Source organism: Chiloscyllium plagiosum, unplaced genomic scaffold (genome assembly GCF_037043375.1).
Source record: "Chiloscyllium plagiosum isolate Xiang-an unplaced genomic scaffold, Cpla_swu_hap1 HiC_scaffold_44, whole genome shotgun sequence".
Lineage (NCBI taxonomy): Eukaryota > Metazoa > Chordata > Chondrichthyes > Orectolobiformes > Hemiscylliidae > Chiloscyllium > Chiloscyllium plagiosum.
The window spans coordinates 11,778,460-11,803,574 of NW_028270182.1; the positions used below are offsets into that span (position 1 = coordinate 11,778,460).

A 25,115-nucleotide genomic window follows, 5' to 3' on the forward strand; every position below is an offset into this window, starting at 1 on the left:
AAGGCTGACCCTGCGGGTGATGCAATTGACATCTCGTCAAGACTTCTAAGAGGGGTTGAGAGAGAGAGAGAGAGAGACCCTGTGAGGTATAACAACAGAATCATTCCAGACTTCATTGTCCAAAGGCTGATTAATAAGGAGCCCCAGCCCTCTGCCGAAAATCGACCTCAAACAAGGGTGCGGTTAATGCCACGCCCTGCTCTTGAATTGTCCTGGGCTTAACTGACACGAGCAGGATCGCAGTCTTGTGTGTGCACAAACCACCCACAAACCCAGCCATCCTGCGGATGGAGAAGGTTTCATTCTGAAAACACGGTTTTCCAGTGGTTTGGGGCGGGTTTGGGTTTCGGGATGGGCCAAACCTTTGCTCCCTCTTTTGATGGGCTGGAGAAAGAGTTATGGGAGAAACCAGGTATAAGGGAGAAAATAATCTTTGTCAGGCTTCTGTGGAAAGGAGAAGGGGTAGGGACAAATTGTATAGCTCTTTGAAAGGGTTAGCACAGACACAAGGGGTCTCGCATCCTGCATCTAACTTTTGCTGTTGAAATCTTTATTGCTTGACTATATCATACCATGGGGAGAACGAGGGCCGCGGGATTAGTTTAGGATTGATGTAGGGCCAGGGGGAGAGAGCACAGGGCAGCGAGAATCATTTGAAATTGATACAGGTTATGGGGAGAGAGTGGGATCAGTCTGGGATTGACATGGGGCTACGGGGCTGGGATTGGGTGAGAGGGATTGACGTGGGGGTTGCGCCGATTCGGATGGTTCTGGGGTGGGGGGGAAAAGAAAAGTCCCAGCGTGGACAAGATGGGCTGAATGGCCTGTGGTGCGCTTTCTGAATTCGTTAACGTGGAATAAAAACTGCTGGTAATTTGTGACGCGAAGGGTGTGTCCAGCTTTGCCCAAGGGATCACCAGGGCGGGGGGGAACCAATCCTGTCCTAAAATGGACTTCCCAGGGTGAGGAATGGTCGAAAGAAGTCCTGGAGCATTGAGTAGGAGATAGGATTGAGCAGATTCCAAGTATAAAAGGGGAAAATAATCTTCGTCAGGCTTATGTGAAAAGGAGAAGGGGAGGAGACAATTTGAGCGGTTTCCAATGCTGGATGGAGTTGGTTGTTTTGGATAGATCAATAGATTGGCAAGGGGACATGAAGTTCAAATTAGCGCCAGAGCCCATTCAAATAAAGGGCAGTGGGCAACTAAATCCCCTTCCCCCCCCCAATAAATCGGGGGGGGGGGGGTGTCCACTGGATATTTGACCTATCCACGAGGTTTAGCTTTTTATAGGAGCAGGATTACAGAGATAAGGCAGGCAGATCTGGTTCAACCATAATGGAACTGGACGGCGCCAAGCTGGAGGGGCTGAATGGCCTCCTCCTGAACGGGGGGCGTGGGATAAAGGAATGCTTGATCCCGGGAATGCTGGAGGCCAGACCCCCCCCCCCCCCCCCACCCCAGAGCCAAACCGGCTGATGTTCTAGGAGTGGAGGGGATGGGCTGTGAGGATGAGGGGAGTTGGGGAGTTGAGTGGCTTCCTCCAGCAAGGTTGGGGGGGGGGGGGGGTGGTTACCTGATACCTGACTGCCCTATCCCCACCCTCACCCCCACACCGCTTCCCTCCAAACCCCCCCTCAACCTCGCATGTATTCCCCATTCCCCATCTGACATCCCTCCTGGCGATATGGTCGCCTGCGAGGGTTAGGCCAGGCCCCTGCCTGTACATCGAGGGTACCCCGTGGAGACTGAGTGCTGCTTCCACCGCCCACAGGCGCTCCCTGCCGTGCCCAGCGGTTGTCTCCTTTGGGGGCTGGGAGGGTTGTTAGCACCCATCCCCAATCCCCACCCCCTTCCCCCCATACCCCCCCCAAATGCCTCACAAATGCCCGTAATGTGCCACCCCCCCGTCCCCTTCCCAGCCCTCCTAACCCTCCCGTGTCTCCCGTGACACCTCCACCCAGCGGACTACGTGTTGGTCTGTGGGGGCTGTCCCTTCCCGTTGCCCACGGTGACCGGCTCATCGCCTGCTTTAGAGACCTTCTTGACGTCAGGGAGTTCGTCCACCAGCTCGTGCAGAGATGGCTCCCGATACAACGCAGCTGCAAGACAAAGGCAAGGTGGGGGGGGGGGGGGGGGGGAAACAGTCAGACTCCGGTAACAACAATCTGCATTGACATAGCCCCTTTGGTAGAGTCAAATTTAGTGCAGCGATTGTAACAAGATCCATCAGGTGAACCTCATAGAACATGAGTTCCCTAATTGGGGCTGTTAACCTGGTCCAATCAGGGAGCCCTGGCTGACAGAAACAGACAGGACAGTATTGTCTGTCCCCCTCTGCGGTTACGTTAGGGCCCGGGTATCGCTGGAGAAGGAGGACGTGGTGTCCACCAACACCCTGGAGTTGTTCAGGGAGAGGTGGGCGCCGCAGGGAGTGGAGTGCATTATTTCCCCCTCCAACTCTATTTTGAGTTAATCCCTGCCCTCCCCTTCACTGTTTGATCACACAGCATTGCCTTTTGATGTGAAGGGCACTGCTTGTCACTGGCCACTCGGGTGTTTCCTTTCTTCCTGGTGGTGGAAACTGAATAAAGATTCGTGCCCCTTGTGTCTCTCACTGTGTCTCACACACACACAACATGGGTGCTGGGGGAAACATAAGCACTACCGCAGTTAGAGGGTAGTGTGGGGAGAGAGGGGAAAGAAACAAGAGAAAAACAGGAAGGGGCACAGGGACGGGCTGGCGGTGAGGGGTGTAGGGACAGGCTGAAGGTGTGGAAGGGGCGTAGGGATGGGCTGAGGTGGGGGGAAGGGGTGTAGGGACGGACTGAGGTGGGGGAAGGGGTGTATGGACGGGCTGAGGTGGGGGGAAGGGGTGTAGGGATGGGCTGAGGTGGGGGGAAGGGGTGTAGGGACGGACTGAGGTGGGGGAAGGGGTGTATGGACGGGCTGAGGTGGGGGGAAGGGGTGTAGGGATGGGCTGAGGTGGGGGGAAGGGGTGTAGGGACGCGCTGAGGTGGGGGGAAGGGGTGAAGGGACAGGCTGAGGTGGGGGGAAGGGGTGTAGGGACAGGCTGAGGTGGGGGGAAGGGGTGTAGGGACGGGCTGAGGGGGGGGAAGGGGTGTAGGGACGGGCTGAGGTGGGGGGAAGGGGTGTAGGGACGCGCTGAGGGGGGGGAAGGGGTGTAGGGACGCGCTGAGGGGGGGGAAGGGGTGTAGGGACGGGCTGAGGGGGGGAAGGGGTGTAGGGACGGGCTGAGGTGGGTGGAAGGGGTGCAGGGACGGGCTGAGGGGGGTGTGGAAGGGGTGTAGGGACGCGCTGAGGGGGGGGAAGGGGTGCAGGGACGGGCTGGGGGGGTGGAAGGGGTGTAGGGACGCGCTGGGGGAGGGAAGGGGTGCAGGGATGGGCTGAGGTGGGGGGAAGGGGTGTAGGGACGCGCTGAGGGGGGGGAAGGGGTGTAGGGATGGGCTGAGGGGGGTGTGGAAGGGATGTAGGGATGGGCTGAGGTGGGTGGAAGGGGTGTAGGGACGGGCTGAGGGGGGGGAAGGGGTGTAGGGACGGGCTGAGGGGGGAGAAGGCGTGTAGGGACGGGCTGAGGGGGGTGGAAGGGGTGTAGGGACGGACTGAGGGGGTGGAAGGGGTGCAGGGACGGGCTGAGGGGGGGGTGGAAGGGGTGTAGGGACGGGCTGAGGGGGGGGGGGGTGGAAGGGGTGTAGGGACGGGCTGTGTTTGCGTGGCCGGACGTTGGGATGAGTGGGTGGTTTGCTCGGTACTACGCACTGGTTTAGTGATCGGTTTATCAGACTGTCTGTCTGTGATTGCCCTCACAGTTTCATTTTCGATGTGATAAGGTGGGGTTCGAGGGTCATCCTGTTGAACGGCTGGGCTCTGTGGTTCCGGCTTTGCCATCCCCTTTTCCCTGTAAACTGCTGTTTCTTGTAAACTGTTTGCCTCATTGTTCCCTGTTAGTTTGTAATTTGTACTGGTTAATAAAACTTTTTAAAACATCAACCAAAAATACCAACAGGAGAAGTCAGAGGTTCTGCTCAGTCTGAGGAAACCGGACCATGGTCAAGTACAATAAAGGGTGACTTGCTGAGGGGAGAGCATCTCTGTGGAATTAATTCAGTTACCAACTGCATCTGACACCTCGCCACGTGGGGACATAAAAGGAATACGGCCCCTTCTACCTCTCACATTAACTTGCTAGTAAGACCTCTCAAAACTGTTCATGATTGGGCACTCAGATTTATTCCTCTCCCTTCCCCCAGAAGTCTTCATTATTCCTTGCATCTAACGCCCAGAGAGGACGTCTTACTAGCAAGTTAATGTGAGAGGTGGAGGGGGCCATATGCCCTTTATGTCCCCCATGTGGCGAGGTGTCAGACGCAGTTGGTAACTGAATTAACTCCACAGAGGTGCTCTCCCCTCAGCAAGTCACCCTTTAGTGTACTTGACTGTGGTATGATCCAATGGAGAGGCCCCACTTAGTTGACAGGCGAGAGTGATCACTTCAGATGCTGGAGACTGGAGTCAAGATTAGAAAGTGGTGCTGGAAAAGCACAGCAGGTCAGGCAGCATCTGAGGAGCAGGAAGATCGGGGGTCCTGGTGAAGGGCTTTTGCCCGAGCACCACTCTAATCTCCCACTTAGTTGATGCCTGATACCATGAGGAGGCCCCTCAAGCCAGTTCCCCGTTCAATGAGATCACTCAGATAACCCAAAAATCATGAAGCAGTTGTTCCTTATTCCACTGGGCATCTCAACAGAAATGAAGGGAAAATAAGGATAAAGAAGGAATTATTTACAGTACATACATGGAATGAAGCCTGAGGCCTACATTGCATGCGAAATCATTTGTCTCCCATTGGCCCTGTTTCCACTAAAGGTACCCTTTTCTTTCAGGGTTGGCCAGTTTGCCTGCTCCAGGTTCCCTCCCTTGTCCAGTTGTGGTATGTTTGCACGTTCCGGTAAACACAGCCGTAGTTTGTGTTCACTCTCTTTGCAAATTAACCCTTGCTGTCCAGGGAGCACCGATGGACTGCACTCGCTCCAAGACCCTTTCAAACAGCTCCCTTCCCTTTGGAGGCAATTCTGGATTTGGTTTCCCCGTTTCGTGTTCTGATCAGACGTTTCCCAAAAACCCGCCGTTTTCGAAAAGATCTCGAACCCTGTCGGAAATAAAGGTTCGTGTCGCTAAAGCTTTGGGCCGTGTCTTCATCAGGACAAATGCAAGAACGCCAAGTTTCCAACCTTCCCAATTCGACGGGAAGAGAAGCTGCTGATTGGTCAGTAAGTCAATTCTGATTGACTGAGACATCGCTGCGGAGAAAGTTATTTAAAAGGTCATTTAAAACAAGCGTGCACTGCCTGAATTTATTTGCAGAAAGGGGAATGTTTCTTACTTTTGGCAAAATCTAGGAAATCTGGTAGTCCTTTTGTCCTGATGAGTGCAAGACGTTAAAAGCTTTGTTCAGCAATAAATCCTTTGGAGCTGATGATTTGTAAATGGATGTCTTCCCAGTTTCTGTCTTGGCCAATCGGAGCAATGGTTTTTGGACTGATTCATGTCCACACAACCCCCTTGTCACCTTAAATGCACAGCATTACTATGACGCAGACAGAGACCAATCAGCCCATCTGTTCTGCACTGGCTTTCTGAGCATCTTACTATCTATGGTGACTCGTTAACATCTTTCATTCTAATGAGAGCAACCCCAGTCATACTTGGCACAATTAATGCCTCTCATCCCAGGTGGCCCAGTGGTTAGCACGGCTGCCTCACAGCGCCAGGGACCCGGGTTCGATTCCAGCCTCTGGCAGACTGTCTGTGTGGAGTTTGCACATTCTCCCTGTGTCTGCGTGGGTTTCATCCGGGTGCTCCGGTTTCCTGCCACAGTCCAAAGATGTGCAGGTTTGGGTGAATTGGCCATGCTAAATTGCCGAAAGTGTTAGGTGAAGGGGTAAATGTAGGGGAATGGGTCTGGGTGGGTTGCTCTTCGGAGGGTCAATGTGGACTTGTGGGGCTGAAGGGCCTGTTTCCACACTGGAGGGAATCTAATCTCATTCCCACCTTGACATATCCTTCCAGAACCGAGGCAGTAAAGGATGAATAAGGTTCAAAGTGAGGTCAACTCGATAATTTGTACAGGCTTCATGCCACCACTCTGATTTTGAATTCTGCGCTCCTGTTTGTAAAAAACTAACTCAACTCCAAAACACTTGTAGACACTTTTTTTAAACACCTTTCCAAACTTTCTCACACCAGGAATTGGAGATCAAACGCCCCTGGGGAAAGAGGAGTCTCTCCTTCCAGAGGAAGATTCACCTCAAGCAGCCATTATTAGCTGATAGCATCAACATTGTTCACCAAGGAGATTTCCACAAAGAGTTTTCCCATTTAGCATGGTATACTTAGTAAGTTGGCAGATGACACCAACATTGGAGGTGTAGTGGACAGCGAAGAGGGTTACCTCAGATTACAACAGGATCTGGACCAGATGGGCCAATGGGCTGAGAAGTGGCAGATGGAGTTTAATTCAGATAAATGCGAGGTGCTGCATTTTGGGAAAGCAAATCTTAGCAGGACTTATACACTTAATGGTAAGGTGCTAGGGAGTGTTGCTGAACAAAGAGACCTTGGAGTGCAGGTTCATAACTCCTTGAAAGTGGAGTCGCAGGTAGATAGGATAGTGAAGGAGGCCTTTGGTATGCTTTCCTTTATTGGTCAGAGTATTGAGGAAAGGAGTTGAGAGATCATGTTGCGGCTGTACAGGACATTGGTTAGGCCACTGTTGGAATATTGCGTGCAATTCTGGTCTCCTTCCTATCAGAAAGATGTTGTGAAACTTGAAAGGGTTCAGAAAAGATTTACAAGGATGTTGCCAGGGTTGGAGGATTTGAGCTACTGGGAGAGGCTGAACAGGCTGGGGCTGTTTTCCCTGGAGCGTCGGAGGCTGAGGGGTGACCTTATAGAGGTTTATAAAATTATGAGGGGCATGGATAGGATAAATAGGCAAAGTCTTTTCCCTGGGGTGGGGGAGTCCAGAACTAGAGGGCATAGGTCTAGGGTGAGAGGGGAAAGATATAAAAGAGACCTAAGGGGCAACTTTTTCACACAGAGGGTGGTACGTGTATGGAATGAGCTGCCAGAGGAAGTGGTGGAGGCTGGTACAATTGCGACATTTAAGAGGCATTTGGATGGGTATATGAATAGGAAGGGTTTGGAGGGATATGGGCCGGGCTGGCAGGTGGGATTAGATTGGGTTGGGATATCTGGTCGGCATGGACGGGTTGGACTGAAGGGTCTGTTTCCATGCTGTACATGCTGTCCTCTATGACTCTATGACCTCCAATAACAGTCAAGGCATTTGTGAGGTTTATGGAGGGTGAGAACTATTGAGCTCCTGTGATAGTTGCTTTACCTTCTATGAGTTTGGGAAGGAAGTGTGCAGCCCTCTTCGTTTTCTTCACCCTGTTGCCTTTCATGATCTCCCCTTCCTTGTTGATGCCGAGGTACCAGGACCGACCAGATTCTCGTTGTCGGTACAGGACTGAAGAGTATGTCACATAGTAATTCTCAAATACGGACTCTTTGAACTTGCATTCAGGTGTGAAGTGCTCCTGCAGAGTTTAAAACAAGAGTAACTTTGCTTTCTGAGCTCTCAAGTCGCGACCTTCACCATCACTTCCTCTTCGAGTTTTGGATCCGATTTATGGAATAGTCAAACTCTCAGGCTTCTCAGTCTCTCTCACACACTCACAGGCCTCACTGTCTCTCTCACTCTCACAGGCCTCACTGTCTCTCTCACTCTCACAGGCCTCACTGTTTCTCTCACTCTCACAGGCCTCACTGTTTCTCTCACACACTGACAGGCCTCACTGTGTCTCTCACACTCACAGACCTCACTCTTTCTCTCACACTGACAGGCCTCATTGTTTTTCTCACACTCACAGACCTCACTGTTTCTCTCACACTCACAGGCCTCTCTGTCTCTCTCACATGCTCACAGGCCTCACTGTCTTTCTCAAATACTCACAGGCCTCACTGTCATTCTAACACTGACAGGCCTCACTGTCTCTCTCACACTCACAGGACTCACTGTGTCTCTCACACACACAGGCCTCACTGTTTCTCTCACACTCACAGGCCTCTCTGTCCCTCTCACACTCACAGGCCTCACTGTCTTTCTCAAATACTCACAGGCCTCACTGTCCCTCTAACACTGACAGGCCTCACTGTCTCTCTCACACTCACAGGCCTCACTGTCTCTCTCACACTCACAGGCCTCACTGTCCCTCTAACACTAACAGGCTTCACTGTCTCTCTCTCACACTCACAGACCTCATTGTTTCTCTCACAATTAGAGGCCTCACTGTCCCTCACACACTCACAGGCCTCACTGTCCCTCTCACGCACTGACAGGCCTCACTGTCTCTCTCACACACTCACAGGCCTCACTGTCTCTCTCACACACTCACAGACCTCACTGTCTCTCTCACACACTCACAGACCTCACTGTCTCTCTCACACACTCACAGACCTCACTGTCTCTCTCACACACTGACAGGCCTCACTGTCTTTCTCTCACACACTGACAGACCTCACTGTCTCTCTCACACACTGACAGGCCTCACTGTCTTTCTCTCACACACTGACAGGCCTCACTGTCCCTCTCACACACTGACAGGCCTCACTGTCTCTCTCACACACTGACAGGCCTCACTGTCTCTCTCACACACTCACAGATCTCACTGTCTCTCACATACTGACAGGCCTCACTGTCTCTCTCACACACTCACAGGCCTCACTGTTTCTCTCACACACTGACAGGCCTCACTGTCTCTCTCACACACTCACAGATCTCACTGTCTCTCACATACTGACAGGCCTCACTGTCTCTCTCACACACTCACAGGCCTCACTGTGTCTCTCACACACTGACAAACCTCACTGTCTCTCTCACGCACTGACAGGCCTCACTGTCTGTCTCACACACTCACCGGCTTCACTGCCTCTCTCACACACTGACAAACCTCACTGTCTCTCTCACGCACTGACAGACCTCACTGTCTCTCTCACACACTCACAGACCTCACTGTCTCTCTCACACACTGACTGGCCTCACTGTCCCTCTCTCACACACTGACAAACCTCACTGTCTCTCTCACGCACTGACAGGCCTCACTGTCCCTCCCACACTGACGGGCCTCACTGTCTGTCTCACACACTCACAGGCTTCACTGTCCCTCTTACACACTGACAGGCCTCACTGTCTCTCTCACGCACTCACAGATCTCACTGTCCCTCTCTCACACTCACAGGCCTCACTGTCTCTCTCAGATGCTGACAGGCCTCACTGTCTCTCTCAGATGCTGACAGGCCTCACTGTCTCTCTCACACACTCACAGGCCTCACTGTCCTTCTCTCACACTCACAAACGTCACTGTCTCTCTCACGCACTGACAGGCTTCACTGTCTCTCACACACTCACAGGCCTCACTGTCCCTCTCTCACACTCACAAACGTCATTGTCTCTCTCACGCACTGACAGGCTTCACTGTCTCTTGCAAACGCTGACAGACCTCACTGACCCTCTCACACACTCACAGGCCTCACTGTCTCTCACACACTCACAGGCCTCACTGTCTCTCTCTCACACTCACAGACCTCACTGTCTCTCACACACACTGACTGGTCTCACTGTCTCTCTCACACACTCATAGACCTCACTGTCTCTCTCACACACTGACAGACCTCACTGTTCCTCTCACACTCACAGACCTCACTGTTTCTCTCATACTCACAGTCCTCACCATCCCTCTCACACTCACAGGCTTCACTGTCCCTCTCACACTCACAGGCCTCACTGTTTCTCTCATACTCACAGTCCTCACCATCCCTCTCACACTCACAGGCCTCAATGTCCCTCTCACACACGCACAGGCCTCACTGTCCCTGTCACTCTGAAAGGCCTCACTATCCCTCACTATCTCAGGCCTCACTGTCTCTCTCACACACTGACAGACCTCATTGTCCCTCTCACACTCACAGGCCTCACTGTCTCTCTCACACTCATAGACATCATTGTCCCTCTCACACTCACAGGCCTCACTGTCTCTCTCACACTCACAGGCCTCACTGTCCCTCTCACACACTCACAGACTTCACTGTCTCTCCCACACTCACGGGCCTCACTGTCTCTCTCACACACTCACAGGCTTCACTGTCCCTCTCACACACTCGCAGGCCTCACTGTCTCTCTCACACACTGACAGGCCTCACTGTGTCTCTCACACTCACAGACCTCACTCTTTCTCTCACACTGACAGGCCTCATTGTTTTTCTCACACTCACAGACCTCACTGTTTCTCTCACACTCACAGGCCTCTCTGTCTCTCTCACATGCTCACAGGCCTCACTGTCTTTCTCAAATACTCACAGGCCTCACTGTCATTCTAACACTGACAGGCCTCACTGTCTCTCTCACACTCACAGGCCTCACTGTCTCTCTCACACTCACAGGCCTCACTGTCTCTCTCACACTCACGGGCCTCACTGTCTCTCTCACACACTCACAGGCTTCACTGTCCCTCTCACACTCACAGGCCTCACTGTTTCTCTCATACTCACAGTCCTCACCATCCCTCTCACACTCACAGGCCTCACTGTCCCTCTCACACATGCACAGGCCTCACTGTCCCTGTCACTCTGAAAGGCCTCACTATCCCTCACTATCTCAGGCCTCACTGTCTCTCTCACACACTGACAGACCTCATTGTCCCTCTCACACTCACAGGCCTCACCGTCTCTCTCACACTCACAGGCCTCACTGTCTCTCTCACACACTCACAGACTTCACTGTCTCTCCCACACTCACGGGCCTCACTGTCTCTCTCACACACTCACAGGCTTCACTGTCCCTCTCACACACTCACAGACTTCACTGTCTCTCCCACACTCACGGGCCTCACTGTCTCTCTCACACACTCACAGGCCTCACTGTCCCTCTAACACTAACAGGCTTCACTGTCTCTCTCTCACACTCACAGACCTCATTGTTTCTCTCACAATTAGAGGCCTCACTGTCCCTCACACACTCACAGGCCTCACTGTCCCTCTCACGCACTGACAGGCCTCACTGTCTCTCTCACACACTCACAGGCCTCACTGTCTCTCTCACACACTGACAGACCTCACTGTCTCTCTCACACACTGACAGGCCTCACTGTCTTTCTCTCACACACTGACAGGCCTCACTGTCCCTCTCACACACTGACAGGCCTCACTGTCTCTCTCACACACTGACAGGCCTCACTGTCTCTCTCACACACTCACAGATCTCACTGTCTCTCACATACTGACAGGCCTCACTGTCTCTCTCACACACTCACAGGCCTCACTGTCTCTCTCACACACTCACAGGCCTCACTGTCTCTCTCACAGGCCTCACTGTCTCTCTCACAAACTGACAGGCCTCACTGTCTCTCTCACACACTCACAGGCCTCACTGTCTCTCTCACAGGCCTCACTGTGTCTCTCACACACTGACAGACCTCACTGTCTCTCGCAAACGCTGACAGACCTCACTGCCCCTCTCACACTCACAGGCCTCACTGTCCCTCTCACAGATGCACTGGACTCACTGTCCCTGTCACACTGATAGGCCTCACTATCCCTCACTATTACAGGCCTCACTGTCTCTCCTACACAATGACAGGCCTCACTGTCTCTCTCACACAATGACAGGCCTCACTGTCTCTCTCACACACTCACAGACCTCACTGTCCCTCCCATACTGACGGGCCTCACTGTCTGTCTCACACACTCACCGGCTTCACTGCCTCTCTCACACACTGACAAACCTCACTGTCTCTCTCACACACTCACAGACCTCACTGTCTCTCTCACACACTGACTGGCCTCACTGTCCCTCTCTCACACACTGACAAACCTCACTGTCTCTCTCACGCACTGACAGGCCTCACTGTCTCTCTCACGCACTGACAGACCTCACTGTCCCTCCCACACTGACGGGCCTCACTGTCTGTCTCACACACTCACAGGCTTCACTGTCCCTCTTACACACTGACAGGCCTCACTGTCTCTCTCACGCACTCACAGATCTCACTGTCCCTCTCTCACACTCACAGGCCTCACTGTCTCTCTCAGATGCTGACAGGCCTCACTGTCTCTCTCACACACTCACAGGCCTCACTGTCCCTCTCTCACACTCACAGGCCTCACTGTCCCTCTCTCACACTCACAGACCTCACTGTCTCTCTCACGCACTGACAGGCTTCACTGTCTCTCTCACACACTCACAGGCTTCACTGTCTCTCTCACACACTCACAGGCCTCACTGTCTCTCTCACACACTCACAGACCTCACTGTCTCTCTCACACACTCACAGGCCTCACTGTCCCTCTCTCACACTCACAAACGTCACTGTCTCTCTCACGCACTGACAGGCTTCACTGTCTCTCTCACACACTCACAGGCCTCACTGTCCCTCTCTCACACTCACAGACCTCACTGTCTCTCTCACGCACTGACAGGCTTCACTGTCTCTCTCACACACTCACAGGCCTCACTGTCCCTCTCTCACACTCACAAACGTCACTGTCTCTCTCACGCACTGACAGGCTTCACTGTCTCTCACACACTCACAGGCCTCACTGTCTCTCTCACACTCACAAACGTCACTGTCTCTCTCACGCACTGACAGGCTTCACTGTCTCTCTCACACACTCACAGGCCTCACTGTCCCTCTCTCACACTCACAGACCTCACTGTCTCTCTCACGCACTGACAGGCTTCACTGTCTCTCTCACACACTCACAGGCCTCACTGTCCCTCTCTCACACTCACAAACGTCACTGTCTCTCTCACGCACTGACAGGCTTCACTGTCTCTCACACACTCACAGGCCTCACTGACCCTCTCACACACTCACAGGCCTCACTGTCTCTCACACACTCACAGGCCTCACTGTCTCTCTCTCACACTCACAGGCCTCACTGTCTCTCACACACTCACAGGCCTCACTGACCCTCTCATACACTGACAGGCCTCACTGTCTCTCTCACACTCACAGACCTCACTGTCTCTCACACACACTCACAGACCTCACTGTCTCTCTCACACACTGACTGGTCTCACTGTCTCTCTCACACACTCATAGACCTCACTGTCCCTCTCACACACTCACGGGCCTCACTTTCTCTCACACACACTCACAGACCTCACTGTCCCTCTCACACTCACAGACCTCACTGTCTCTCTCTCACACTCACAGACCTCACTGTGTCTCTCACACACTGACAGACCTCACTGTCTCTCACACACACTCACAGGCCTCACTGTCTCTCTCACACTCACAGGCCTCACTGTCTCTCTCACACTCACGGGCCTCACTGTCTCTCTCACACACTCACAGGCTTCACTGTCCCTCTCACACTCACAGTCCTCACTGTCTCTCACACACACTCACAGACCTCACTGTGTCTCTCACACACTGACAGACCTCACTGTCTCTCACACACACTCACAGGCCTCACTGTCTCTCTCACACTCACAGGCCTCACTGTCTCTCTCACACTCACGGGCCTCACTGTCCCTCTCACACACTCACAGGCTTCACTGTCCCTCTCACACTCACAGGCCTCACTGTTTCTCTCATACTCACAGTCCTCACCATCCCTCTCACACTCACAGGCCTCACTGTCCCTCTCACACATGCACAGGCCTCACTGTCCCTGTCACTCTGAAAGGCCTCACTATCCCTCACTATCTCAGGCCTCACTGTCTCTCTCACACACTGACAGACCTCATTGTCCCTCTCACACTCACAGGCCTCACCGTCTCTCTCACACTCATAGACCTCATTGTCCCTCTCACACTCACAGGCCTCACTGTCTCTCTCACACTCACAGGCCTCACTGTCCCTCTCACACTCACAGGCCTCACTGTCCCTCTCACACACTCACAGACTTCACTGTCTCTCCCACACTCACGGGCCTCACTGTCTCTCTCACACACTCACAGGCTTCACTGTCCCTCTCACACACTCGCAGGCCTCACTGTCTCTCTCACACACTCACAGACCTCACTGTCCCTTTCACACACTCACGGGCCTCACTGTCTCTCTCACACACTCACAGGCTTCACTGTCCCTCTCACACACTCACAGGCCTCACTGTCTCTCTCACACTCACAGGCCTCACTGTCTCTCTCTCACACTTACGGGCCTCACTGTCCCTCTCACACACTGACAGGCCTCAGTGTCTCTCTCACACTCACAGACCTCACTGTCTCTCTCACACACTGACAGGCCTCACTGTTTCTCTCACACACTGACAGGCGTCACTGTCCCTCTCACACACTGACAGACCTCACTGTCTCTCACACACACTCACAGGCCTCACTTTCTCTCTCTCACACTCACAGACCTCACTGTCTCTCACACACACTCACAGGCCTCACTGTCTCTCTCTCACATTGACAGGCCTTACTGTCTCTCTCACACACTGACAGGCCTCATTGTCTCTCACACTCTCACCGACCTCACTGTATCTCTCACACACTGACAGGCCTCACTGTCCCTCTCTCACACACTCACAGACCTAACTGTCTCTCACATACTGACAGGCCTCACTATCTCTCTCACACACTGACAGGCCTCACTGTCCCTCTCTCACACACTCACAGACCTAACTGTCTCTCACATACTGACAGGCCTCACTGTCACTCTCTCACACACTCACGGACCTAACTGTCTCTCACATACTGACAGGCCTCACTATCTCTCTCACACACTGACAGGCCTCACTGTCCCTCTCTCACACACTCACAGGCCTCACTACCTCTCTCACATACTGACAGGCCTCACTATCTCTCTCACACACTGACAGACCTCACTGTCTCTCTCACACACTGAAAGGCCTCACTGTCACTCGCAGATGCTGACAGACCTCACCGTCCCTCTCACACTCACAGGTCTCACTGTCCCTCTCACAGACGCACAGATTTCACTGTCCCTCTCACACACGCACAGGCCTCACTGTCCCTGTCACTCTGATAGGCCTCACTATCACAGGCCTCACTGTCTCTCTCACACACTGACAGACCTCATTGTCCCTCTCACACTCACAGGTTTCACTGTCTCTCTCACACTCACAGGCCTCACTGTCTCTCTCACACACTCACAGACCTCGCTGTCTCTCACACACACTCACAGGCCTCACTGTCTCTCTCTCACACTGACAGGCCTCACTGTCTCTCTCACACACTGACAGGCCTCACTGTTTCTCTCACACACTGACAGGCGTCACTGTCCCTCTCACACACTGACAGACCTCACTGTCTCTCACACACACTGACAGACCTCACTGTCTCTCACACACACTCACAGACCTCATTGTCCCTCTCACACTCACAGGTTTCACTGTCTCTCTCACACTCACAGGCCTCACTGTCTCTCCGACACTCATGGGTCTCACTGTCCCTCTCACACACTCGCTGGCTTCACTGTCCCTCTCACACACTCGCAGGCGTCACTGTCTCTCTCATACACTCACAGACCTCACTGTCCCTCTCACACTCACAGGCCTCACTGTCTCTCTTACACTCACAGACCTCACTGTCCCTTTCTCACTGACAGACCTCACTGTCTCTATCACAAACTGATAGGTCTCACTGTCTGTCTCTCACTGACAAGCCTCAGTGTATCTCTCACACTCACAGGCCTCACTGTCCCTCTCACACTCACAGGCCTCACTGTTCCTCTCACACTGACAGGCCTCACTGTCCCTTTCTCACTGACAGACCTCACTGTCTGTCTCTCACTGACAAGCCTCAGTGTATCTCTCACACTCACAGGCCTCACTGTCCCTCTCACACTCACAGGCCTCACTGTTCCTCTCATACTGACAGGCCTCACTGTCCCTTTCTCACTGACAGACCTCACTGTCTGTCTCTCACTGACAAGCCTCAGTGTATCTCTCACACTCACAGGCCTCACTGTCCCTCTCACACTCACAGGCCTCACTGTCCCTCTACATTTCACAGACTGTGTTCGTGGGACATGTAACCCTGTAACATTCAAGCTCAGTTTAATCGAGTACGGGCCTCACAGCCATCACTGGCTTGCAATGGACAGATCCTGTTCGGCTCACGGGAAAAGTGAGGGAATAGGGGAATGTCAGATAAAATGTGTATTTAAATCCAGAGGAGCAAGAATTAGGCAGATTAACAGCAGCCACCCAGGCCCTCAATCTGACTCCACAACTTAATTCGGATCGACCTGTGCCTAAATCCATTTACCTGCTTTGACACCATTTTAATTATCCAACAAAATAAAATCCCAGTATTAAAATACTTCAGTGACCCCCAGTAACCACAGCCAACCTGGAGGAAGAGATTCAGATTTCTGCTGCTGTTTTTATGAAAAAGCCCTCCTGACTGGCACCACATCCACAGGGATCTGCCCACTCCACCCCCCACTGACGCTCAGGAGTGGCAGCGGTGTGTACCATCTACAAGACGCCCTGCAGAAACTCAGCAAAGATCCTCAGACAGCACCTTCCAAACCCACGGCCACTTCCAGCTCGAAGGACAGGGGCAGCAGATACATGGGAACACCACGACCTCCAACTTCCCCCTCCAAGTCCCTCGCCATCCTGACTTGGAAACATATTGCCGTTCCTTCACTGTCGGTCGGTCAAAATCCTGGGATTTCCTCCCAGAGGGCACTGGGGGGCAAACCCACAGCTGGTGGACTGCAGCGGTTCAGGAAGGCAGCTCACCCCTACTTTCTCAAAAGGGGCAACTAGGGACGGGCAATAAATGCTGGGCCCAGATAGTGACACCCACATCCCACAAAAAAAACAAGTAAAAAAGGAAATTTCCGCCAACTTGCAAAACTAAGATCCTTGAAACTATAATGCCAACATTACCATCACTGATGCCATCCTTTCACAACTGCAACACTGTCTCATCTGTTCTTCACAAGCAATTCAGACTGACCTGTCTTATTTTTGGACTCATTCTCATCTCTGTGTCTTGTGTTACTTTTTCTTCTTGTGTTTTGCGATCGACAAACTCAGTCGTTTGCTTAATTGAAGCAAGTCTGGTTCGGTTAAGTCGATTCCTGTTTTAAAATGGATGTTCCTTTGGGACTGGGAGGAAGGCATCCACAAGGCAGGGAATCTTCGAAGGTAATCTTGCTGTGACCAACTACGAGGCCGGGTCAGTCACCAAAGAGAGCCAGGTCATTACTGCGTCACCCAGGAGCTGAACAGCTTGGAATATCCTGGGGCAGAGCTGTGGCCAATTCGTGAGCCTCACCTGGATTGGTCAGTACAGCTACATTACCCTGAAACGCCCAGGCTCACCCAGGCCTCATATTTCAACCTTTTCTAACTCAGACCAATCTATTACCCCAGGGCCCAGAGCTGAATCCAGGCCCTCGATAGAGTTGGTCAAATCGGTTATCCAATTTGTATGCAGCCCTTTATAAAAGGCATCCGCTTTTCCGAAGGAACTGGAGACACTTTCCCTTGACAAATGATTAGATTAGGTTACTTACAGTGTGGAAATAGGCTCTTTGGCCCAACAAGTCCACACCGACCCTCTGAAGGGCAACCCACCCAGTCCCATTCATTTACCCCTTCACCTGACACTATGGGTAACTTAGCATGGCCAATCAATCCTAACCTGCACATCCCTGGGCACTATGGGTAATTTAGCACGGCCAATCCACCCTAACCTGCACATCCCTGGGCAGTATGGGTAATTTAGCACGGCCAATCCACTCTAACCTGCACATCCCTGGGCACTATGGGTGATTTAGCACGGCCAATCCACCCTAACCTGCACATCCCTGGGCAGTATGGGTAATTTAGCACAGCCAATCCACTCTAACCTGTACACCCCTGGGCACTATGGGTAATGTAGCATGCCCAATCCACCCTAACCTGCACATCCCTGAACACTATGGGGTAATTTAGCACGGCCAATCCACCCGAACCTACACATCCCTGGGCACTATGGGTAATTTAGCATGGTCAATACACCCTAACCTGCACATCCCTGGGCACTATGGGTAATTTAGCACGGACAATACACCCTAACCTGCACATCCCTGGGCACTATGGGTAATTTAGCACGGACAATACACCCTAACCTGCACATCCCTGGGCACTATGGGTAATTTAGCACGGCCAATCCACCCTAACCTGCACATCCCTGGGCACTATGGGTAATTTAGCATGGTCAATCCACCCTAACCTGCACATCCCTGGGCACTATGGGTAATTTAGCATGGTCAATCCACCCTAACCTGCACATCTTTAGACTGTGGGAGGAAACCCACGCAGACAGGGGGAGAATGTGCAAACTCCACACAGGCAGTTGCCTGAGGCGGGAATTGAACCCAGGTCCCTGGCTTCGTGAGGCAGCAGTGCTAACCACTGGGCCGTAACTGATGCTGAAAGACATTTACATGAGACTAGGAGGAATTCAGCCCAGTCTGAGGAAGACATAAGGACTGCATTGCTGGTCACAAATGACAAGCTGAGTAAGGTGCAGAAGCACTGACGACACATTACATCGCAGATCGACTATAAATGAAGGTAGGAGTAATCCTCTTCGTTCTCACAGGAGCCGGTCTTCTGTGGGCGGTACGGTGGCACAGTGGTTAGCACTGCTGCCTCGCAGCGCCAGAGACCCGGGTTCAATTCCCGCCTCAGGCGACTGTCTGTGTGGAGTTTGCACATTCTCCCCGTGTCTGCGTGGGTTTCCTCCGGGTGCTCCGGTTTCCTCCCACAGTCCAAAGATGTGCAGGGTCAGGTGAATTGGCCGTGTTAAATTGCCCGTAGTGTTAGGTAAGGGGTAAATGCAGGGGTATGGGTGGGTTTCGCTTCGGCGGGTCGGTGTGGACTTGTTGGGCCGAAGGGCCTGTTTCCACACTGTAATGTAATCTAATCTAATCTTCTCTCAGAATTGAAACGAAGCAGAAGGAGACCATCACTGCTCTGTTGTGTGTGTGCTCAAGTTCCTCAAACAAACATCATTTTCTAATGATGAAGGCTTTCAAAAGGGAATTGGATAATTATTTTGGTAGTTGTGCCAGTCTCATGCCTTTTCCTTTTCCCCTGGCACCGCTACCATAATAATTATCCAGTGCCCTGTTGAGTGCCTCACTTGAACTGAGGCAGGTGGCCTGCAGTGATTCAAGATAGCAGCTCACCTCCATCTTCCCAAGGGGCAACTCAGGACAGGTAATAAATGCTGGGTCAGCCAGCGACACTGACCTCCCTCAAGTCAATTAAAAAAATCTCCATCTCGTCCAATCAGAGCACACTTGCCAACCAACCAGTTACTCTCTTGCACGATATTGTTAAGAAAAACCTTTACTTTTGGTATTTTTTGTCTCTCACACACATACACACTTACCCACATACACACACACACAGGCACACACATACACACACACACACTTACCCACATACGCGCACACAGGGACACACACACAGCTTTATTCAGATGTTTACATATGTATACACACACACATACATTCTCTCTCTGTCTCACACACACACACAGTCTCACACATGCACTCTCTCTGTCTCTCACACACACATACACTGTCTCACACATGCACACTCTCTCTCTCTGTCTCCCTCTAACACACATACACTGTCTCACACATGCACACACTCTCAGTCTCTCTCTTTCTCTATCTCTCACACACACACACATACACTGTCTCACACATGCACACTCTCTCTCTGTCTCCCTCTCACACACACATACACTGTCTCACACATGCACACTCTCTCTCTCTGTCTCTCTCTCACACACACATAAACTGTCTCACACATGCACACTCTCTCTTTGTCTTTATCTCTCTCTGTCTCTCTCTATCTGTCTCTCACACACATACACTGTCTCACACATGCACACTCTCTCTCTCACACACACACACACACTCTCTCTCTCACACACACACCACACATACACACACACTCTCTCTCTGTCACACACCACACACTCTCTCTTTCTGTCTCTCTCACACAGTCTCACACATGCACACTCTCACATAGACTGTCTCACACTCATGTGTCCTGACAAATGCAAGTTGAAAAACTTTGCAGGTTGTGAGAGAGAGAGAGAGACAAAAGTATTCCACAGATTCCACGTTTGGAAACTGTGCCTGTGGGTGACGTGCGATTGCAAAAGATAGTGCATGCAATGGGTCTTGTTTTTTTTTGTGAAAAGGGGATATTTCCAGAAATGGCTTTGTGCGTTCAATCCCTCTGTGTGCTGCAGCGTTGTCATGGTTATGACACCTCAGGCACTCACCGCACAGAGTAACCAACACTCTGTTAGCTATTTGCGGTTGTTCTGTGGAGTTGGCCATAATGGTTCATTGGCCATGAGGGCACCTGGGAGGGCTAAGCGATGAGGCAGCTCGGTTTAAACCAGGAGCTCCTCCCGACTCCCTCAGAGACAGAATGATACACCGACCTCGCGACGGGAAACGAGCAGGATGCCTGCTGAATAAAGCATAAAACGAAATGACTGTGGCAGTGAATTAGCCCCTTAATGAGTGAGCATCCTTCAGAAGCTTCCAGTAAGTTGGGCCGAGCGGAGGCACCTTCCTTTTGAAGAATTTCAGTGCAATGTTCCCGGTACCTGACCCAGTTCTGAGAACCAGAGGGCCCCGCAGTCACCAGTGACTGGGGGAAGCTAAAACTGAGAGACTGAGCTATCAGTCAGGAGTGTGTCCGACAGCAACAGACAGAATGAGGACAGGTCCACCTCACATTCCAGAAACACACACACACACACACGCACACAACCGAGCAGTGAGAACCTGTACTGTCTACAGTGAGAGCACAGTCTGTATACACACACACACAACCGAGCAGTGAGAACCTGTACTGTCTACAGTGAGAGCACAGTCTGTACACACACACAACCGAGCAGTGAGAACCTGTACTGTCTACAGTGAGAGCACAGTCTGTACACACACACAACCGAGCAGTGAGAACCTGTACTGTCTACAGTGAGAGCACAGTCTGTACACACACACAACCGAGCAGTGAGAACCTGTACTGTCTACAGTGAGAGCACAGTCTGTACACACACACAACCGAGCAGTGAGAACCTGTACTGACTACAGTGAGAGCACAGTCTGTACACACACACAACCGAGCAGTGAGAACCTGTACTGTCTACAGTGAGAGCACAGTCTGTACACACACACAACCGAGCAGTGAGAACCTGTACTGTCTACAGTGAGAGCACAGTCTGTACACACACAACCGAGCAGTGAGAACCTGTACTGTCTACAGTGAGAGCACAGTCTGTACACACACACGACCGAGCAGTGAGAACCTGTACTGTCTACAGTGAGAGCACAGTCTGTACACACACACCACCGAGCAGTGAGAACCTGTACTGTCTACAGTGAGAGCACAGTCTGTACACACACACACACAACCGAGCAGTGAGAACCTGTACTGTCTACAGTGAGAGCACAGTCTGTACACACACACGACCGAGCAGTGAGAACCTGTACTGTCTACAGTGAGAGCACAGTCTGTACACACACACAACCGAGCAGTGAGAACCTGTACTGTCTACAGTGAGAGCACAGTCTGTACACACACACACACAACCGAGCAGTGAGAACCTGTACTGTCTACAGTGAGAGCACAGTCTGTACACACATACACAACCGAGCAATGAGAGCCTGTACTGTCTACAATGAGAGCACAGTCTGTACACACACACAACCGAGCAGTGAGAACCTGTACTGTCTACAGTGAGAGCACAGTCTGTACACACACAACCGAGCAGTGAGAACCTGTACTGTCTACAGTGAGAGCACAGTCTGTACACACACACAACCGAGCAGTGAGAACCTGTACTGTCTACAGTGAGAGCACAGTCTGTACACACACACAACCGAGCAGTGAGAACCTGTACTGTCTACAGTGAGAGCACAGTCTGTACACACACCGAGCAGTGAGAACCTGTACTGTCTACAGTGAGAGCACAGTCTGTACACACACACAACCGAGCAGTGAGAACCTGTACTGTCTACAGTGAGAGCACAGTCTGTACACACACAACCGAGCAGTGAGAACCTGTACTGTCTACAGTGAGAGCACAGTCTGTACACACACACAACTGAGCAGTGAGAACCTGTACTATCTACAGTGAGAGCACAGTCTGTACACACACACAACCGAGCAGTGAGAACCTGTACTGTCTACAGTGAGAGCACAGTCTGTACACACAACCGAGCAGTGAGAACCTGTACTGACTACAGTGAGAGCACAGTCTGTACACACACACACAACCGAGCAGTGAGAACCTGTACTGTCTACAGTGAGAGCACAGTCTGTACACACAACCGAGCAGTGAGAACCTGTACTGACTACAGTGAGAGCACAGTCTGTACACACACACAACCGAGCAGTGAGAACCTGTACTGTCTACAGTGAGAGCACAGTCTGTACACACACACAACCGAGCAGTGAGAACCTGTACTGTCTACAGTGAGAGCACAGTCTGTACACACACACAACCGAGCAGTGAGAACCTGTACTGTCTACAGTGAGAGCACAGTCTGTATACATACACAACCGAGCAGTGAGAACCTGTACTGTCTACAGTGAGAGCACAGTCTGTACACACACAACCGAGCAGTGAGAACCTGTACTGTCTACAGTGAGAGCACAGTCTGTACACACACACAACTGAGCAGTGAGAACCTGTACTATCTACAGTGAGAGCACAGTCTGTACACACACACAACCGAGCAGTGAGAACCTGTACTGTCTACAGTGAGAGCACAGTCTGTACACACACACAACCGAGCAGTGAGAACCTGTACTGTCTACAGTGAGAGCACAGTCTGTACACACACACAACCGAGCAGTGAGAACCTGTACTGTCTACAGTGAGAGCACAGTCTGTACACACACACAACCGAGCAGTGAGAACCTGTACTGTCTACAGTGAGAGCACAGTCTGTACACACACACAACCGAGCAGTGAGAACCTGTACTGTCTACAGTGAGAGCACAGTCTGTACACACACCGAGCAGTGAGAACCTGTACTGTCTACAGTGAGAGCACAGTCTGTACACACACACAACCGAGCAGTGAGAACCTGTACTATCTACAGTGAGAGCACAGTCTGTACACACACAACCGAGCAGTGAGAACCTGTACTGTCTACAGTGAGAGCACAGTCTGTACACACACACAACCGAGCAGTGAGAACCTGTACTGTCTACAGTGAGAGCACAGTCTGTACACACACACCGAGCAGTGAGAACCTGTACTGTCTACAGTGAGAGCACAGTCTGTACACACACACAACCGAGCAGTGAGAACCTGTACTGTCTACAGTGAGAGCACAGTCTGTACACACACACAACCGAGCAGTGAGAACCTGTACTGTCTACAGTGAGAGCGCAGTCTGTACACACACACAACCGAGCAGTGAGAACCTGTACTGTCTACAGTGAGAGCACAGTCTGTACACACACACAACCGAGCAGTGAGAACCTGTACTGTCTACAGTGAGAGCACAGTCTGTACACACACACAACCGAGCAGTGAGAACCTGTACTGTCTACAGTGAGAGCACAGTCTGTACACACACACCGAGCAGTGAGAACCTGTACTGTCTACAGTGAGAGCACAGTCTGTACACACACACAACCGAGCAGTGAGAACCTGTACTGTCTACAGTGAGAGCACAGTCTGTACACACACACAACCGAGCAGTGAGAACCTGTACTGTCTACAGTGAGAGCACAGTCTGTACACACACAACCGAGCAGTGAGAACCTGTACTGTCTACAGTGAGAGCACAGTCTGTACACACACAACCGAGCAGTGAGAACCTGTACTGTCTACAGTGAGAGCACAGTCTGTACACACACACAAACGAGCAGTGAGAACCTGTACTGTCTACAGTGAGAGCACAGTCTGTATACACACACAACCGAGCAGTGAGAACCTGTACTGTCTACAGTGAGAGCACAGTCTGTACACACACACAACCGAGCAGTGAGAACCTGTACTGTCTACAGTGAGAGCACAGTCTGTACACACACACCGAGCAGTGAGAACCTGTACTGTCTACAGTGAGAGCACAGTCTGTACACACACACAACCGAGCAGTGAGAACCTGTACTGTCTACAGTGAGAGCACAGTCTGTACACACACACACAACCGAGCAGTGAGAACCTGTACTGTCTACAGTGAGAGCACAGTCTGTATATACACACAACCGAGCAGTGAGAACCTGTACTGACTACAGTGAGAGCACAGTCTGTACACACACACAACCGAGCAGTGAGAACCTGTACTGTCTACAGTGAGAGCACAGTCTGTACACACACACAACCGAGCAGTGAGAACCTGTACTGTCTACAGTGAGAGCACAGTCTGTACACACACACAACCGAGCAGTGAGAACCTGTACTGTCTACAGTGAGAGCACAGTCTGTACACACACACCGAGCAGTGAGAACCTGTACTGTCTACAGTGAGAGCACAGTCTGTACACACACACAACCGAGCAGTGAGAACCTGTACTGTCTACAGTGAGAGCACAGTCTGTACACACACACAACCGAGCAGTGAGAACCTGTACTGTCTACAGTGAGAGCACAGTCTGTACACACACACAACCGAGCAGTGAGAACCTGTACTATCTACAGGGAGAGCACAGTCTGTACACACATACACAACCGAGCAGTGAGAACCTGTACTGTCTACAGTGAGAGCACAGTCTGTACACACACACAACCGAGCAGTGAGAACCTGTACTGTCTACAGTGAGAGCACAGTCTGTACACACACACAACCGAGCAGTGAGAACCTGTACTGACTACAGTGAGAGCACAGTCTGTACACACACACAACCGAGCAGTGAGAACCTGTACTGTCTACAGTGAGAGCACAGTCTGTACACACACACAACCGAGCAGTGAGAACCTGTACTGTCTACAGTGAGAGCACAGTCTGTACACACACACAACCGAGCAGTGAGAACCTGTACTGTCTACAGTGAGAGCACAGT

The 25,115-nt window shown here is 51.9% G+C and overlaps 1 protein-coding gene across 1 annotated transcript in view; it reads right to left on the reverse strand.

Annotated features, from left to right (window-relative positions):
• Positions 1-1,967: 1,967 nt before the first annotated feature.
• Positions 1,968-25,115, reverse strand: part of LOC122544395 (fibroblast growth factor 11-like) — a 99,142-nt gene continuing 75,994 nt past the window's right edge. The window contains exons 4-5 of the mRNA XM_087983068.1: positions 7,423-7,621; positions 1,968-2,101 (exon numbers count right to left, since the gene is read on the reverse strand). Coding sequence (XP_087839194.1) covers positions 1,968-2,101; positions 7,423-7,621 — 333 coding nt within the window. The remainder of the gene's footprint in view (positions 2,102-7,422; positions 7,622-25,115) is intronic.